This window comes from Battus philenor, unplaced genomic scaffold (genome assembly GCF_028537555.1).
Source record: "Battus philenor isolate CCGP_79_NKW_IND1 unplaced genomic scaffold, ilBatPhil1.0.hap1 SCAF_17, whole genome shotgun sequence".
NCBI lineage: Eukaryota > Metazoa > Arthropoda > Insecta > Lepidoptera > Papilionidae > Battus > Battus philenor.
In genome coordinates, this window is record NW_027181679.1 from 9,239,788 (window position 1) to 9,260,621 (window position 20,834).

The following is a 20,834-nucleotide window of genomic DNA, read 5'->3' on the forward strand; positions in this document are numbered from 1 at the left end:
AATGTTACGTACATTCAATGAAATATTTTCAAACGTTCGAAATCCCCATAAATTGTCAGACGGCGTTTTGTAAAAAAAATCATTACATATTTAAACCGGCCCGCCCTATAGGTTGTTATAAGTATTTTTTATTTATAGCAATGAATTGCCCGCGGTGCTAATATCGTGGAAGATCGCGGATGATCCGCGCAAAGGGGCTGATTTAGTTGGGGCTGGAAGGGTCCGCCTGGGGGGGTGACTTAGTTGTAATTCTACACACCGGGTCGCACATTCAACGTTTATTGTATGACATTTTATCTGTAGAGCGAGACCTTGTTTTTATATAAATCTACAATTATTACAGCAATCTTCGAGTGTTTCATGGTACGATGCGTCATTTTAACACGAAGAGATATGTTGAAGTGATCTGTTTTTATTGTTTTTACGTATCATATGTTTATGACCAACTGTCTGCCTTTATATAGATGATTGGTTATTGTTGTAAAAGATTTTAAAAAGTGATCATTCTAAAATATGGTAGATTGATTTAATTCTTCTATTGGAATGTGATAGTCTAATAAAAACTAGTAATAGGAACGGATAGTAAACACGGAATTAATTATTGTTCCATCCGAATTTTGAAAACGCTTTCTCTTATTATATTATCATTAGTATGTATAATTTATATAAACTATTTAAAATTTTTACACCTATTTCAAATCATCTTATTTACAAATAAACTTTCAACATGTCATAGATATTAAATTCAAATTTTAACTTAGTTTCTTAAATCAACTTTAACTCTTGAAAATTTTGCAAAAACATCAGCTACATAAATAAAATTCAAACGAAAATTACTTGTTGTAACTGGTTAGCACATATTTATATTTAAATAATTATATTTAACGATATTAATTATAATATCGTCACTAAAAGCGATATAAATAATTTTGAAAAATTATAACTTCGAAAATAAATTAGAAATCTTGTTAAATCACGAGACAATTAAAACAAAACATATCGTACTTGTATCTACACTTAGGTATTTGAGAATTAATCACAGTGTAAACATACCTATCTTTGAAGTGCAATAGCCTACACTCTTAGAGGTGACTTTAAACTGATCTTAGTGTTGTGCTTTTTAAATATTCGAGACGACAATTTTATGTACATATAAATTAAATAAAGATTTCTGTAAATATAATATTTACGATCCTCAGATCGTGGTTGTTTACGGCAGCACTTATAAGAAAGCTCAAAGGTCACCCAGGTAGTAACGGATAGAGTTATGCTTGGAGTTTTGCTGCAAGATTTAAAAATGAATGATGAAAAACACAGAAAAACTAAAAGATTCTCGTGTTAACCACTAAACAAGGTGATGATAGGCACTCCACTGAGTGGACCAACGACAGAACTAAGATCACGAGAAGACGCTGAATGCGGGCAGTGCAAGACCAGTTATTGTGGCTGTCTTTGGAGACGGCCCATGCCTTGCAATGGACTTTATCGACTTAAAAGAAGCGAAGAAGCATTACCAATCGTAAAGAAAATTATTTACGATTGGTAATGCTCCTTTGGGTGTTTGCTGTAGTTGGTCAGGATTTTAAAAAAAAACACACCTTTCGATAACCCTAAATAAACGACATAACCATAAATATCAGTGGCCTACTGGTAGGTTCTTTAAAATGAGAGAAACTACTGAATGTATAAAAATGATATTACCTATATGTTGGTTTGTAGCAATACTAGATATCTACATTTATCCTTGTAAATTAACGTCAAATGCATTTCTTTGTCCTTCTTGATATAGGACAAAAAATTTCACTTTTATTACTTTAAATTAAATTAAAACAAAAAGCTACGAATTAATTCTTAAGAATAGATATTGTACGCGATGAAGCCGAAAATGGTCCTAAAAAAATTTTTAGCACTTATCGTGTTCTCAGAAATTCTTGCGTTAAACGACGTATATGGAAATATTTTAAGATAGGAACGAACGGAGTTTGTTCAGTGAGATAAGCGATGTAGCTGATGCCCGTTGTTTGCTTTTATACCTACGTATATACGACTCAGGTACGCTATATAAGCTCATATGCACGTACACTAATTTGGTAAATAGATTGAGGAACCTCCACTCGACTACTTTTCTTGAAACACGTTCAAAGTTTTGGCATATAACTAATTTTAATTTATCTCTTATATCTCAAAAACCGTTATATATCTATATATCTGCTAATTGAAAAAAATGTTATCATCATCACTGTTTCAGCTGCAGAACGTCCACAGCTGGACATACGCCCCTCCCATATATTTCTATTAGGATCGATTGGAAGCGTCTAGCATCCTCATCTTCCGACAACCTTGACTAGGTCGTCTGTCACTAGTGGGTAAAAGTCCTACGTCTCGGTTACCGGTCAGAAAACCATTAGGCGTCAACGGCCATGTGTTCTGCGCAATTTGTGCCCCGCCCACTGCTAATCTAATCTACCAGTTCGCTGGTTTATATCGTTTACTTTCATCTACGGATCTTCTTATACTCGATTCGATCTCGTAGAGAAATCCTGAGCATAGAATTAAACAATACAAACAAAAATTAAAAACATATATAGAGCAAGATCTGATGAACTGACACTTGATACCATGATAGATCTCCTTTGCCCGTGGCTATTTCTGGTTCCTCTCCATTGCTATTTGAGCCAACCTTGATAAGGTTAATAGTACAAGCCGCTTCCAATCAGACCCTTTGGAAATCTATGGGATAGGCATATATGTCTAACAGTGAACGTCTTATGGCTGATGTCATAATGATGATGACATTTCGAAACATATGGTATACATGTCAGAAAAAATCATACTACCGATCACTCGTAGCGATCACAAAATCAACGTGGTCCTGGTTTGAATTGTGCTAGAATTACTGATGTGTGACATGCGCCATATATATAGCGACAAAACCTAAAAATTTCCCGAACATTAGTATAATTGACTACCTAAAAACTTCGAGTTTATTGTCCGTAGTAATAAAAAAAATAGATAAAAACATATTGAGCAATATTGTTCGCAATGCAACAATGTCATCTTTATTGCTTTAACAACGTATATAAAAAGGCAAATTCGGTAGAATTTCTTTAAAATAAGCTCAGAAACGGTATATTTTTGACAATCGGAAAGCGGCCGACTATCGTCGAGCCGAACGCACTTCACCTTTATTTACTTTAATCACCCGTCGGCTCGCAAACATCGCTCGCTGGAATATCTGCTATATCCGCTCAACTCCGATATTCCCCCGTCCAACATCGTACCACATTTCAATCCATTTTCTCCAGTAAAACCATTTTATTAAAAAAAAAGTAACGTTCTATTTTTAAATATTATTTTATGAACCGGTTCATAACAAACCAGAACAACGCCTTTTTTGTATATTCATCTAATAGCTTAAACTTTTTGCTTCTGTTTTCATATAGTAATTGCTTAAAACAATTATTTTAAATTTAAACAACTATTTATTTCGATTAAATATTTTGCGGTTGCCGCCGGATAACTGCGAAAGCAACTGAAAGATAATTTTTAAAACGCGTGTATAACATATCTGTAATTATCTTATACTTTGCTATCAACCAATTACGTGTTTGACGGTGTTAATATTTAATAATAATTTGCCTATGAATTAATATACATATATATGTCTTTATTATCCTGTCTTCTGTAACAAAGGTCACCTAACATAGAAGTCATGTGACTAAACAAATATTGAATTTAAAAATATTTAACGAAGCCATATAAATTATGTTAATAATTTACCAACTTAAAATTTACATAAAATTATATTGATATGTTAGTAATTACAGATGAGCAAAAGCATAATTAGATTCATGTTTGAATTTATTTCAGATAGTAAAATTTAATTTCTTTCTATGTATTATAATATAATATAAATATATATAATTATATTTACTGTAAAACTTGCCAGCAATAATTTTTTAATTTGTTTTCTGAATATTATTTCGTATTTTTTTTACAGATGCCAATAAATTCTCAGGTCATTTTATTATTTCCACAATATTTTTGTACGCAAATAAGACAAAAAGTGAAAGTCTTAGGCCAAGTATTAAAAAAAATATATAAATTTCATTATCGTACTACGTTATATAAATATGAAAGTCCTTTTTACTGACATTGACGTCATTAAATAAATAACATAATCAATGAAGCTTTGTTTTAAAGAAAATGTCATACAATCTTACTACAAATGCAAACAATGACGTCTCGTCGTTTGTAACAAACGGTTAAAATTTTAATAAACAATGTAATTGATTTCTTCCTATATATTCTAGCATACGGTAAAATTTTCCATTTCACTTTACAGTTTATTACCAGGAAGGGCAATAGCTCGAAGTCCAATACGGACTTTGTTAACAGACTTAATTAAACTCCGTTAAAAGTGACCAACCGGATCTATGAATTCCAGTAAAACCGAAAATGAAATCGCCTTTAATTCCCCCAGCGTAGTATCGCCGAAGTAATTCCAGAACGTTCCCACCGGCCATAAATAAAGGCCGCGACTGTGCAAACAGACGGAAAGTGTGCAAACAACATAAAACACGGAATGATTGCAATTAAAAACGCATCGCGTGGTCACGTGCCACGACGCCATCTTGCCACGTTCGCAGAACGAGTAATGGCTCTCGCAAATTATACCTATTTTGAATTTAAGGCATCAGGTATATTTGTCTATACATGAAAGCTTAACTTTTCTCTTTGATGTTTGAATCTTAATTTAAACATGAATTATTCTTTTTATTCTAATTACGTACATAAAATGTACAGAGATTTTTAATATTCTATTCTAAACAAAATTTAACATGTGTTTGCTTATATGAATAAATTTTTATTTCACTTTCTAATGTCATTACTGATAAAAGTTAGAATAACCTTCTATGACCAATCTTTCTTAATAGTATGTGATAATTCTGTACACAGTGTTTATTAATATTTTGAAGTAGACAAAGGTGCACTGATATACCGATAACATATACATACAGTATGATACGAGCTTTTTGAGCATTGAAGATTAAGTTACTAATAATAGCTTACCACCTCCTAAAAACGGAATCTGAAGGTGTTTTGAACAGAAGATCACTTTTAGTATCATCGTTATCACCAAGCGACCACTGTTGTAAGCGGTCTATGTCCAGGGTCTTCCGGGGGCCTTATGGTCGTTTTTTCACCTTGTAGGCCTGGCCCGTGTTATATATTACTTCCAAGACATCAGTGAATAATTAAATGTTTTATCTTTTTTTCTTTATAGTGACTAACGCTTTAAATTCATATGTAATTGACGAAACTTCTAGAATTTTCTATCGAAACAGGTATTAAGCGTTTACATTTCGGGCACAATCTCCTATTTCAGTTAAGTATCGCTGGGAGCATGTGCTGAGTTCGTACAAACTTAATCTACTTAGTGCACGCCGAATAGTTGCGAGGTAGGAGCAACTTGTTTGCTTATCGGCTGGCGTGTTTTACATAAATTGTGAACTCCCTCTGTTTAAGACCTCGATGTCACTATAGTTATGATTTTACGAATGGTTATTACACCGACAGATATAAATTAAATAAATTTGTATCAACTTTAAAAGAAAAGCTCTTAAGTTATGTAATACAAGTAAAAATAATAAAAGAGCTAATAAACGCGGCGTGGGTAAACCCGCCACTAGGTGAACATACGATATACAGTTAAGGTCGCAGGAAATCACTGGATCTTTGGGACACACCTTGTGGTGCGTATCTATAGACTAATATGATGATGATCATTGCAAGTAAATTTAAGAATTATTCATTGGCATTGGGAAGCAAAATATAATAATTTTTTGATTTAGAACATACTCTAATGACTGCGTTTATGTTTTAGTTTCTATTATTTTTCCATAGTTTGTTTTAAATTATGCTGAGTGCTTAGCTCAATTAGTATTTTAAAGTATCATGTGTATTATTTTTTTGGGTACATGCTTACATAAGTGTTAGCTTGTTACTTACGTTTAAATATTTACTATTTGTTTGTAAACTTTTCTATAGTTCTTAAATAAAATAAAAGGAACTCAAAAGTCGCCGAGTGTTTAAATTATCACTCTTAAAAATCCAATTTTTAGACACGTACATTTGTATTTAGTCTGCTCCCGTGTTGTCAAAGGATCAACTTTATTTATTAAGGCACAAGAAAAAATAACTAATTTTGTTTTGTCGTCAAAATGTATTACAATAAACACTACGTTTTAAAATAACTTTTTATTTTTTATTTATTGATGTCCGTACTTATTATTAATTATACAGACATGTCATCTGGAGGGTCAACGAGTATAATCTAGATTCGAGAAGTTAACTCGATTTAAACAATGTCAACACCTCCAGAGCTATCAGTCTATTGCCGACGATAGATTTAGCTTACTGTAGATAATGATTTCCACTATCGGGGATTCTATTCAAAGATTTTCCTATCTTCAATACGGTGTAGATCTCCGACATAATTTCGAGCTCCACACCTAGCCCAAACCTAAGACCTAAATGAACTATCAATACGTGATAATATTGATTTCATTTTCCACTCTGATTACAAAATTTTATTGAAACTCATAACATGTTGAGCTCTCTTATCCACACATCACGTTATTCAACTTTCTTATCTTTATATATAACGTCAAGATTCCCGAAGGAGGCGTCCAGTTTCCTTACTGTAACAGTCTAGGGTGATGAAAACGTTACCACCCCCAAAACCAGTGACTCTGTAACCAACGGGCAAATAAAATTAATATTTTTACTTTCATAGCATCATAATTAATATGGCATTTACTACTTAACTCTACACTAGGTACAATTTAACTGTTAAAGTGAATTAGTTTCAAATAACATTTTGTCCTGGTTGGCATTGTCATAGTGAGAAATTAAGAGAGATAAAAGGAGAAAAATTTAATAGTAACGATATTATAGTTACTTTATGCTATTTATAAAATTTCTGCCGAGTAAATAAGACCAGGATAGATGGCAGCTGAGACTTTAATTTTCTGATGTGAGGACCATAGACTGGCACTAATAGCATAGTACTTCTACCTACAAGGTGGACAGGCAACCTGATTAAGATCATCGAAAGTTGAAGAATGTAGGTTGTTGCCAACCAGAGCTATTGGAAATATTGGGATCACATATGTTCAGAAGTGGACGTCTTATTACTGAAATGATGATTATGATTTAATAATAACAATGTTTATTTCCACAACAACATCTTCACAAGTAACTTACTGTTTTAAGAAAACACTACACTAGATACAACCTGCTTCATAAAGTAAATTAAGTTAAAATCATATTTCGGCCTAGTATGCAGCGTTAAGAAGATTAAAAATATATTAACGACTAGGATAAAATAATAGTTACTTAAATCTATTCATAAAATTTTGGCGATAAATAAAACCAATTTAAAAGTGTAATAGTATTTTCAAGTTGCAACTTTTTAACTTTCTTATATTTGATAAACGATGAGCGAATACTGTTCATACTAAAAACACTGGTATAACAAAAATATTTCACAAAATATCTTCCGATTTCCAAGTTTCCAAGACGATTTCGAGTTGTTAAGGAGTTAAGAGGATTTTGGAAAGTTATTCTTCGTGCAATAATCAACTTTCTCGAAAACTCCTTTCACTAGATTGTATAAATTAAAAAAATACTCTGGCACAATTTATTTGCCGACTATTCAATTATTCTGTCAAGGAACGATCAAACGGCGTCCCCTAGACGTGCATCGTCCCGATAAAACGGAACGCAGCCTAAGTAAATAAGCGAGTTGAACGCATCTGCCCGAACGGTGCCGCCCTTATACCTAACGCGACACAAATGCTTTATGGTATGTAGATAGAGCCCTAAATATAACAATCTATCTAAATTTAAAATATGTTAGTAGTTTATTGTTTTTCTTAACTAATTTCATCAAATAATTCATAAAACATTACTCCTTTGCTAATCTACAGTCTATTGACTATACGTTGATTTTTGTTGCGGTGGTAAAAACATAAGTCTGATATGTGATGTAAGACACAAGACCGGAAAGTAATGTCGCTTTCTTAAGTTAAATTCACACGAATACATTCTTAATGAGTTTTTATTTCTAATCAACAATATATTCAACTTCGTTATCAACAATCTTTTACCATCGAAAATACAAATTGACAATGCCGGAGCGGTAAAAATCAATAGGATTTTATGTAAAACATGTCGACAGAAACTACATTACTTTCCGGTCCCCCTAATACATACATACATACGTCCCCAAATCCATAAGGTGAACGACATAAGGCGAACTCTTTACGTTCGTCGGAAGACGTTGGTTACCAGATTGTTAAGACGGTTTTATCAAGGCCGTCCGTTCTTCCGAGTGGATTTCCTATGCTGCGCTTGCCAGTCCGCAGTCTCAACTCCAGAACCTTAACGCCCCAGTCGCCATCCATTCTACGCGCCACGTGACCTGGCCACTACCAGTTCAACCAGCCAATCCCCTGGACTAGTTCGTCAACGGATCTTCTCATTCTAGATCTCTAGTATACTTTCATTATGACAGGCATACAAAACTAATTTTCATTTTAAAAATCATTACAGCAAATTTCACGTTTCTAATTTTATGTTTAATTTAAAAACTGGTTGGTATAAATCGAGTAACCTGAATAGGAATCCTCATTTTCCTCAATTGTTTAGAATTATCTGAGAATTTGCAGTAATTGAGATGTGGGTGGTGAACCACGTAAGCAAGCCGTGAAGCAATCGTTCTCTGTGCTAAATAAAAAGTAAGGGAAAATATTCTTTAAGACCTAAAAAATAAAGAAATGGTTGAAAAATTTTTATTAAAGTATTCAAAAATATTTTATTTATTTATTGAATAATCTTTATACAAATATATATCAATTCAAACTATCTTTCATTGTTTTTATCATAAAAAGAAAATAATCGTATCGTTCTTGTAAACTAACATTAGGTAAAAAAGACATGTACATATAAATGTAATCCTACTCAGGGTTTTTGGAATATTTCAAATATCCTTCAAGTATTATATAAAAAAGTATTTACGACAAAACTGTTATAAAATACATACATATATTCAGCGTAAATTGTTTAGCACTGTTAAAACGACAAAGTGCATGGTCAAACAACAATCGGAAAAAAAGTTGTCCGTACATCCACGCGGAGTTGTCCGCAATTCTATTTGCGAAAGCAATTTCGCGAAATGCCACAATTTATTTAAAAATTACGCCCTTGTTTGTGTGGGCAAATATTGACGTGTTTGGTTTATGATAATGGCAACACTGAGCGGCAGGTAGACCGGCTAGCGACAGTATTATTTACCTGTACACATATTATTTAATATTTACAGTCACAATGTAAAGTTTACAATATAATATTTATCAAGTATGCTCTTCTTCCGCAGTTTATATTTACACCTTACATATGGTTTTTAATCAAAGGTAAATTTGGAGACTAAACACTCGCATAGACAGGCAGTCTATCAGCTGCAGAGGAATACCTACGTCGACATGAAACAGCAAAATCAATAGTATCTTTTCTTTCATTTATTTTAAATAAAAATACTTTTAATATGTGAAATGTATTAATCAATGTGAAGTGTTGACTCGTTACATTACTGAGAGCTGTCGGCAAGGCGGTGCCAAACAAACTCCTCAATCGAACGCAAAGTCAAACTGCAAACAATATCATCATAGCATTTGTACTGAAACAACAAATTTGTAGCTAGCTTTAAATGCAAGCCCAACACGCGAGCACACACTCACCGTGTGTACAGAGACAATATGTAGGAGACTACTACGATCTTAAGCAAGGCGACAAAATGAATCTCCGCTCGCGACTGATACGGCCCAATTCAAACACAGTCCGCGCCATTTTGTTTTGATAAGCGGCTATCTCGTTCGCACCGAGTCAAACAAACTTACACCTAAAGTTAACTAGTTAAAATCGAGATTGGTGTAAAAACATTGAGTTGTAGGAACATCGGAAATTAAGGGAGGACCAGACACGATTCTGTTTGCAGTCTAACGTGGTCCCAGCACGAAGTTACAAATATTTGACGTGTCAATTTTGTGAATATTGACCGAGAATTGCGGTTAATATTCCCGACCCGACCAACCTGACTGCGTGCCCGGCCACCCTTTAATTAAATGACTAAAACAGACTGGTAATTTCAATTAGAACCGAACGTCTAAGATAGAGTACATTACTCGTAATACAGACAATTTAATTAATAAAACAATGGAATAAGTTACCATTCCATTTTAAAAAGCCTCAACAATTTGTCGAAGTTTGGAATGAACTAACAAAATCAAACATTTAATTGCGAATATATTTTGTGCCAACAAACGCAAATCGATAGAATAAAACAATGTAACAGCTTGTTAGGGCATATTGCTCGTTACCGCGCAGCTATTTATTTTCGAGTAGCAACATCGAAGAGTCCATAAACAAAAAAACACTCCGGCGACTGTTTTCACAGACAACAATGCCGCGAAGCACTCGGCGCGGAGTGTTAAGAGTGAGGTTTTGAGTAGGTACTTACTTTTCGCGACGTAGGTATCTAGTAGGGGCTCTCGGCTCAGTATTTTCATTGTGTGCATTTAATTTTGAGTGCGCGAACTAGCTCGCTCTCCCGGGACGTATGTTTGCGAGGGTAATATTTGCTTCCGCTGTATAATTCAGCCGGCCGCCATATTTGCCAAAGAGCAATCATTTTAATATCGTCAGGCATCACATTAGGGCCGAGTGGGATACTCACTTTGTTGAATGGATTAATTTTTCAATTTTAATTAGATAGCTTTGTGGAAAAATTATGCCGGTATAATTCTGCTTCATACGTATATTTGATTGAGTTGTTCTAATGAATACGTTATGACTTTGACGGTAAACGCCTCCGAGGTTTGCCATTAATATATTGAATTGGTTTTTTTTTGTTGAGAATTTTTCTTTATTTAATAACCTGACTTACTGACACTAAAACGTGGTCTCTCACTTCTCTCTGTTGACTAGCTTACAGGCTCTAAACGAACTATGGAGATGGCTTTGCTTAGGAATTGTCCACGTGATCAAATCAGGAATGAGATGAAGAACATAAGGAACGGAACTACAATACCTAGCGATAATTATTGCACATCGACCTTTGGAAAGAGACAATCGGCTAATTTCGGGTTTCTAAAGGTCGATGTGCAATTTTTATCGCCGGTACTGTAGCATGTTTGCAAGTTAAAGTCACAGTTGACAGACCATATAGCGCCCAGAAGAGATGGCCGCTAAAGCTTTTGTAGCGGACACCACGGATCGGCAAACGCAGCATATACCGTCCTACAATGCGGACATAAAACCGTTGTCACTATCGGAAGACGCTGGATGTAGACTGCTTCAAACCAGTCTTATTAGTAACCTATGGGAAGTCCTTTGTCAAGCCATGGTCGTCTTATGATTTAAATGATGATAATGGTTATTTTAAAAGCTTACTTTACAAAAGAACACATGTTTAAAGGTTATACCTACTTAATAAGCCTGTATATAGAGGTGTTTCTATCTGACCACTTCACGAAGTGTGCAATTAAGTATTAAAACCAGCGTATCTCTACCACGTTTTAAATTAACAGAGATGGTTGGAAATCTTTGCATATTCGTGTTTCTTTTTGGTCGTTGTCAAATACTGTCTTCTTGTAGGCATTTACGGTTAAGATGGTTGAAATGCTTTGAAAGTAACCACCTTGCTTAAATTTATAAATAAGACGATTTTCCTCTTTAGTAGTCCTTGTAATTTTGTAGTAGTCATTGTAATGTCCTATAGGACAGTCGATTTTATTTCTTGATGACGAAGCTAATAAGCTTAATTTTGTACTACAGTATACTGGATACAATACGATATACTAATAATATTCATCTATATTTATTTCAAAATAGTGCTGTAATTACACGCTATTTTCTTTTCCTTAACTTCTGGATAGATACAAGAAAGCCTGCCGTCTGAGAAAAGGACATCGTTATGTGGGATTCCTACCCACGAAAACTCCTTCAGTGATAGTCTCTACGCCATAAACGTACAGTGCTCCTCAGTACTGTACCAAGTAATATCTCCGAAAGCAGAACCTCCTCTGTCATTCTCGCTGTGCCGCAGCAACACGAGACTACTTCACGTACTACTCTACTATTACGCTCCTCAGGTTCGCTAGTAGTAGTAGACAATGAAGACCTTCTCTCTCAATGCCCGTGAAACCGGCGCCTCTTTAGTTACCTTTTACGAAAGACATGTACCTTAGCTCAATTCTAACGAAGCTGGGTTAACGGAACAAGGCGTTCGGTACTTGCTTTGTCGCTCCCCTTTACGAGCAATATCGCTAGGCGGCCTCCTTCTACACCATGATGCTATCGCAGAATAAGACCCACGCTGCTCATGCCATCTTTACTTCTCCATTGCAGCCGCTACTGCTACTGGCAAAGGTTTTACACGATTTCTTGGACTTGGATTTTCCGCTATCGAAATCTCTCTACTGCAACAAAACAGTCTTTTGAAAGGGTTTCGAATAGAAATACTTAACATGTTTCACGTGATAACCCAAGCCTAAGTTCCATGCACCTCATAGGTAGGTTCCTCTCAAATTCCGTCAAAATGGGTAAGAGAATAAAGGAAGAAAGCATTGCCTCGCTCATTGGCGACGATCAATGTCGCCGTGTCTTCCTGGGGTTCTATAGCAAGGTGGTGCAGTACACGAAAGACATAAATAAGACTCTGGGATAAAGCAAGAGTCGGGTTAGATCCACGACAAGTTATACCGACAAGTAAAAATAGATATGTAATAAGGTTAAATAAAACTAGTTTTAAAAATAATATTACCTGCAAAATTATTATTACAAATAATATGTAAACAGAAGCTACAAAGGAGTTAAATAAACTATGATATTGTAATAATCTGTGATCAAGGAATGACAATGTGGGAAGGAAGGCGATGCGTGAAAAAAAGATTGTGAAAAACAGAAGGAAAGTATATAAGAAATTGAGAAGGATTAAAAGTAGAATGATGAATAAAATTAAAATACTGAAAATATTATTTATCCGATAATGTAAAGTCCCTGTCCCAAACACGGTGGAGGGAACGAGAGGTACCCATGGAGACGCCATTAAAAACAGAAGTCCCCGAGGGCTCATGCGCCTCGTGGCTCCATAGAACGTTCGCCAAAGAAACCAAGACCTTGACGGCCACTTTATTTATTCTAATGAATGGCGCTGATCCTCCATTGGTAGAAGCAATTCGGGCATGCCATGTATTGGTTTATTACTCCAACCCAGTGTAGCCACAAATATTTACGGACAAACATCATATGCCAATGACAGCACTAAACATTTAAATAAAAAAAATAAAAATGAACGTGCAGGTCTGCATAAATAAATTTATTGAAAGACAATTTTTGCACAAAAGTTAATTAATAGTTATACAAATAAGTTAAATCGTCTTGTTTTACTGTTTTCTTTAATGAAACTGCAAAGTAGTAAACACTTAATTGGTAGATTATACCTACGGTATTAATTTCGCCGTTGAACTTACATTCTATATGTTTTAATTTGTCAAAAATTTATTAGATAAATAAATAAACAAACCAATGACATTTTATTTCTGCTGTAATACAATTAAAAACTAATATAGCTGCTAACGAGATACTAGAATTATTTATCGTGATTTTAAGTAAATAATTCTATAGGTCGTGTAAAATTTTTAAATCAATTTTTTTAAACAATCATTATTAGAAAAATGATCTTAGCAGAGTGTATATTCTTTAAAGCAGTAACATTATTATTTATGCAATACTAAAATAAACTTTCCATTTATGTAAAACTGACTTTGCATACCAAAAATATGTAAAATTATACATAATTAAAATACAAGATTACAACGCTTATATTAACGACATTATCCGTTGCATTTAGGTAATGTATATACATTTGTTATATTGATTGACTTAAAAATAAACTTTTTAGAAATACAACAATGATTACGTATTTTTTTTACTTTTATTTAAAAAATAGTAGTTTTTTTAATTAATTATACTACTATAACTGAAGAAAATGACAACCACTCGTAAATCGACAAAGTAAACGTAAATTGCAGTTATATAACTTAAAATTCATATTAATTATTGTTCATATTTTGTAATTATTTATAGCTATTTGTAGTGTCGCCATCTATGATGCTTTTGTTGCAACTTTTACTTGTACCTAAAACCAATTACCTTATAATTCTTAGATTTAAAAATAGATGGCATTAGAATTTATAGCTAACGATTATTGATATATTCACTAGATGTCGCTAAAATAATTCATTACGTATCTAACAACAAGTGTCATAGAGGAACTAAACTGGTGTAAAAGAAATTCGCGCTATGATTTATACAAGTATGTACACCATATGAATCTCTTTATTTTCCATGGCATAATCTCGAGTCGGAAAGAATGTTCTTGTGATAGTAAGTAATACGCCATGCCCAATTTGTTACTACCCAGGGTTTTGAAAATCCTGTCTACCACTGCATTTGTTCTTTGAGTAAAGTTATGACAACTTATTAGGTCAGTAACATGACGTATGACAAGCTCTGATGTTCCCTCTCTCCCTATCCCTAGAATCTTTTAACATCTTTTATCATCTAACACAGGTCAGTCATTCTAAACCATCGCCCTAATTGCAGCTAATAGCTTGCAACTAAAAATCTTCCTCAGCTATAGCGCTGTTAAACTGTTTAACGTCCAAGCTATTTATATACCACGTGAATAAAGTCATATAGGGTTCCCACTGTCATGCGCTGTATGAAGTTACGTTTGTCAAGTCAAAAGTCGTTCAAGTCTGCCATCGGTCGGGACTCGCGGTATAACAATTGAGTCATTTTATACAGGTACAAACAAGCTACACACTGGAAGCTTCTAGAGTGGAAGAAGGAACAATGTATACTACTCGTGGTTGTTGGTACTTACTGATGCTTCAAGGCTCTGAAAGTGCAAAGCATCTGCGGGCAAATCAAAGCACTATACGGCCTATTCAACCAACCATTTAAAACCGATTCAACAGTTGGACAGTTACTGCCTGCCCTTGGATCGCCTCGTCTTACTTTCCACCTTTCTATTAATAACTATCGTGCGAGTATCCTTCCTAATTCCTATTCAGTTGGCGAGATGCTTTTATCCCTTTTACAAAAAGTGCAAGGGCGACTTAACCTATGGTGCAGGGTGAGCAATGCACACATGCGCCGCCGTCTCAGGGTGCGCCCTGAGACAGCTAAGAGCATCGTCTTGGACTATCATGGTACAACAATCAGTATCATGATATAACTGAAGCAGCCAGCCAGCGCGGTCGCGGCAACTATTAAACGCGTGCGCTCTATAGGCAGTTTCTTTTTCGAACATTTTGCTAAAACTCGTAATAAAACCTTTCACGGTAGCGAAACAGAAATTCGATTCATATTGCTTCTATTTCGCTGTCCATAAAACTTAAAACACAAGACGAAACATGAACTGTCGCGGTTGTTATTCTGCCGACATAAGAAGAAAAGCCGTAACTAATACCATACTATAAGCTATACCTATTAATAATAATATAAATAGCTCGTTGGAATACGAAAAAACTTTCTTGTTACGACGACAAAGTTAATAGTTATAGCAGGAGGGGGGGGTCTAGGGGGGGGTCTAGGGGGGGGGGTTAATTGAACACGGGCGCTATACGAGCTAGAACCGCCCCTGAAAAAATGATTTCCAAACTGCATTAATAGGCGAAAACCTACAGGCGAAACCTTCCATCCTGTCAGAATACGAGCGCGATTGTCATCGCTCATTAAGGACTTAAGGAAAGTGAAAGTGATGCTTCGCGACAGCCTCGGCCGATACGGTAACCCAGAAACTGGCAAAGACCACATCGGCCCTAAATTGAAACTTCCATACAACGCCATAGACTGCACTACCCTTTACTTAATTGTAAAAAAAATAATGTAGAAACTCAAAGTAAACTTATGCTCTGATCAGTCTAATGATGTTTGACTAAATATTTAACATAACTTGATTACAGCGATTTAAGGACTTAACAAAAGTGACAGCCTTGACAAGCCTTGGTCCATACGGGAACCTATAAACAACCATAGACGGCATCTTAATTCCGATTACTATTTAAATTAACCGTTACACTTTACCCCGTAAGAATAATCTTAGGTCGTCACAAATCTAACTTGTGCTTTTCCATTACTCTTATTTTTACTTCTATATTATTACTAATAAAGGAACTAATATATAGCTACTTCCGCTATGCAGCAGTAGTCATGCAATGAAATGCACCGCCCGCCAGCCCGCTGATAAATCCGCGTGTGATGAAACAATGTGAAACATAACTATCACCGTTAATCTACTCTACACGTGTTTTACCTCTCCACGGGGCATCCTCAGGAGATGTTAGACCGCGCTGTGCCAAACACCGAGTGAGCTCCGTATTGTATTGTATTGTTTCTGAAGATATTAATGCTGTTATCCCTAAAGCTTTTACAGCTTCATCGGTACTGAGTCACGGAGCGGAAGGGTTTGAGAACTAGATATGTGAGCCATAATAAACGGCGTACCATTCGCCATTGTTTGAACTCTTTATGCCCCTATGATTCCCACTGGTGTTAAAACGGCCATGAATTTTTTTGAAAAACAAGCTTTGGGAGTCAGAAGATTCTCAAGTGACGACCACAAGCCGGTAGACGCAGCGTGGGTATGCCCCCACTTGGGGCACCAACAATTTAATCAAGGTCGCAGGATACGGGCAGCTCAAAATCGTACATCGTGGCGTTCTTTAGGGAGGCCTTATCTTGCAGTGAGCGGTTGTCATCATTATGATGAAGCATTTCGTATGGAATATCCCTGCAGTTTACTTCACAAAAAAGTGTTTTATTTCAGTTTAGTATAATAACATCTCTCGGTCCAAACCTCATTATGCAAAGAAAAATTCCATATTTCATTTTATTTGTCTATAATGCATGCAAATCTCTATTTATTTTCAACTCTATTACGCGTTAGGCTAAAGACAAACTATGATTAAAATTAGATGATTTATTTATGAAAAAAAAAAACTAATAGCGACTAAGTATGTGAACATACTTCATTTATACTGCTGAAATAGTATTTTAGCTTTTGAGAATAAAATTCACAAGGCAATTTTTGTGCCATACGAGATTTGGTGACCTCTTTTTGACCTTTGGGGACTATAATCTCTTCTCGAACAGTCGGATGCAATCGTTGAAATAATATGAAATGTATGTACAATATATCTATATATAAGTCTACATATAAATAAAAAGTATTTCAACATCGCAAGAGTCCTAGACACACACTCGACTATTCGGAAGAAGCCACGACAATAAGACAGGTAGCTTACAAAGCAATTAGCAGCATTCCAAAAAAATGAAAGTACAGAGGAAGATAACCCCTCCATTATCCTAGATAAAAGCATTGCTGGTGTTTCTTCCGTCACTTTTTCTCCCTTTGCTAACGCTCTGCGAAGTGATAGTAATGTTAGTTAAGTAATAGCAATCGATCAAGTCAAGGATGCCTTTGAGTCGAAATGCTGAACGTGTATTAAGTGGCAGTACAAGTCGAGGTCTCTTCTCAGGAACCTTACGCTGGTCGCACTATGAGGGGTCGCAGGAAATTAAACGAAGTCATTTGCTGTAGTATTTTAGAAGCGGACGTGAAGAAAGATGGCGTGTATAAGAAAAAACGCAAGCCAGGAGAATATAAGATATTGTGACGAAAAATAGATGATTGATGAATGATGAAAAAATATTTAACACATAAAAAAGACCCTGTCCCTGCCTTGATAGGGGCGAACGGGTAATTTAAAAAAATCCAAGGTTCGTGAGCGGGAGAATATTGTAAATTTTTACAAACGATGCAGCAGACTCATGCGAAGGGACATTCGCGATGAAGATCTGCTTGTAATCCCAAGAACTGATAAAAGATTTTTCATCATTACTTTGACTTTGGCTGCTATGCATCCAATTTCGTTAATTGAAGGTACCGTCATCTATCAAACAATTCCTCCGGCGACATTCCGGACACCATACGTTCTTTCTCTTCTATTATATTTCTTATTGCAATGCTAACGCCTTCCGAAGTGGTAATATTATTAGTTAGTAAACGGATGAAGTCAAAGTTTGACCCTCTTTTGAGTCGAAATGCTAAGCGTGGATTATGTAAGGATCAAATCCGTGGTCGGGGGCCTTTGCACCAGGTCACTTCAAGTTCTCCATGTCTTCGAAGAAAGTTACATAAATGAGTTTTTGAGTAATGTAATAAGTGAATTTATATACTCAAATGAGACCTTTTTATTTATATTCGGTTATGTATGCGGCTGTCTATCTTGAAGGTTTTTAAAAACAAAGTTCCCTTAAGAGACTATAATTTATGGAACGTCCAACTAAGCGACTTAGTAACTTGGCTGTAATCCGGTGAAATAAATAATGTAACTGCCCCGTGAAAGCCCTCGAGCTGAAAGGAGGTCTAATTTCAGTACTCTTTATCGCCCTCCCACCTTAAATACGGTAAGTTGTTCATATCAAAAGAAACGTCGAAAACACCATTATGTAATCCACGAACCTTAAAACTGCATTATAGCTTAATTGGTTAAAACCAGTAAATCACTTTACAGTTTGAAAACTTACCTACCTCGACGGAATCGAGGTCTGATTATTCAATCACAGGAGTGACCAACCTCCGATCATTCTAGACAGGAGCGACTTTAGTGTTCTTTTCTTCACTTCAGCCAGCATTAACGCTTTACGAAGTACTAGTAATGTTAACCGGGCAATAACAACGAATCCTTAAAATATATTAATGATTCACGTCGCTCAAGCGCAATGCGAATTTTATACACATTGGTTCTAGATTTTAATATGGTTGTATGACATTTACTTGGTCGCCGGAGGGTGATTAAAATGACTGTCCTCTACCTGTCTCAAATGTGATCTGTTTTCCAAAAGTAAGACGAAAAAATATATTAATTAGGGTTTTGCGTCATTGCGAATAACCACGAACCACGTATAAAGAGAAACAATACTAATAAGAGAACTAGTTTTCATATAAACGTATAGCCAGTAAAACAAATTCCACCTAAACATTTATCTCAATTTGCCTTTATATTTTCTAATCTAAAATTATTTTTAGCATGAAGGTTACATTTCAGTTCACATTAAACAGATACCTGTTAAATGTGTACCCCGTTGAATATTCATCACCGCCCTCGCGTTCCCATAGGGGTATAAAATACGAATAATTCACATATCTAAGCACATTCAATAAGGGTGAATCGTGTGGAAAACTTCTAAGGTAAGTATTTTTTGTTTGCAATAAATTATTTCTAATATTTTTAAAATGTCATTATATAATTATTTAAAATTGTTTCCATCTTTAACACTGTTTTGTTTTATTTGTGCAGATGTTTCAGCAAACTTTGTTCGTTATCACAGTCGCATTAGTTTCGTCGAGCAGCGGCCATATTGGCGGGCAAATATCGCTTCAGGACGTCAGAGATATGAAACCGCAAAAATATTGCGGTCCGAATCTAGCAAAGACTTTAGCGCTATTATGTTACGAAGAGAACGCCGGAGTTGGAAAACGCTCCGAATACAACTCTGTCTACAGTAAGTCAATATCTATATATAGCCTATAAATTTCCGAACGTTCGACCAAAATGAAAGCAAAATAACGTAGAAATAAAGAATCATATTATTCGATATTCAAAAACAGGTTTTAATAATAACTATTTTTAGCATGCCATAGCTATATTCTCCGAACATATTAGATAGAAGTATTGCTGAAGTTTCTTCCGCCATTTTTTCCAGCGCCAACGATTTCCGAAATGGTAAGTTTTATTAGCAATAGCAATCGACCAAGTCGATGTTCGGTCCTCCCGAGCGCCCTTATGTCGGATTGCTAAGTGGGCATTATCGACTAATGACAGCCAGGCCTAGGTTCCCTCATAGGGACCATTGAGCCTAGTCTCTGCAAGGAGCGTCCGCGGAAGAACGGAACGGATAATTGGGGTAGCAGTGAGAGTCAAATCTCAAAAAAAAACATCAATTACATTTCATTAGATTTGCAGAAGAATGAAGTCAAATCGTTTTAAATTACATTTATTATTTACATTGCTGGGATAATTTGCTTTTTTTATTTTTATAGTCTTAGTAAACTATCTAATGGCTAGAGTCAAACCTTCCTATTGAATCATTCAGCATAATTACTGCAGTACAGAGATAGGGTAAGCGACTTCAGTTGCTTTGTCATATTAAATATAAATTTGGGGAAAAAATTAGCTATAGTCAGTGACAAAAATACAAAAGTCCAGACTTTTAGGTTATAAGACTAATGATTAACTCTTCCAATTTACAGACGCAATTTCCTCGCCATTTTACAAGGAGGTAGAGGTACCGTACTGGCCATGGATCTCCACTGAAAAGTCAAGGAGTATGGGCTTACCAGCTAGAGGCAAACGATACGTGGGAGTTGTTGACGAATGTTGCTTCAAAGCTTGTAGTACTGACGAACTTATGTCATATTGTTAGATATACTATCAAGTCTTCAACATCACATTGGACTAAATACGAATTAGATCATATTTAATACTTGTTTCATACGATCTCTAAAAACGTATGTAAATAGATAATTTAAGTGACATGTATTTATAATATAACAATTAAATAAATATATTTGTTTAGCATCCCATTTCCAAATTTTTTTAATTTTTCGTCTCAAATATTTTTAAATTCAACAACAA

The 20,834-nt window shown here is 35.1% G+C and overlaps 1 protein-coding gene across 1 annotated transcript; it reads left to right on the forward strand.

Moving 5' to 3' along the window:
* Positions 1 to 19,374: 19,374 nt before the first annotated feature.
* On the forward strand, positions 19,375 to 20,723 carry LOC137919952 (bombyxin A-7-like). Its single transcript, XM_068763176.1, has 3 exons — positions 19,375 to 19,387; positions 19,497 to 19,701; positions 20,450 to 20,723. Exons 2-3 carry the CDS (start codon positions 19,497 to 19,499, stop codon positions 20,620 to 20,622), a joined length of 378 nt encoding a protein of 125 aa, XP_068619277.1. The 5' UTR covers positions 19,375 to 19,387; the 3' UTR covers positions 20,623 to 20,723.
* The last annotated feature ends 111 nt before the right edge of the window (positions 20,724 to 20,834 follow it).

Bases quoted from the DNA above. Each gene is read 5' to 3' on its own strand.
- LOC137919952 (XM_068763176.1), top strand. From the start codon at position 19,497: ATGTTTCAGCAAACTTTGTTCGTTATCACAGTCGCATTAGTTTCGTCG. The intron at 19,702-20,449 runs GTAAGTCAATAT...TCCAATTTACAG, and splicing joins CGAATACAACTCTGTCTACA to ACGCAATTTCCTCGCCATTT.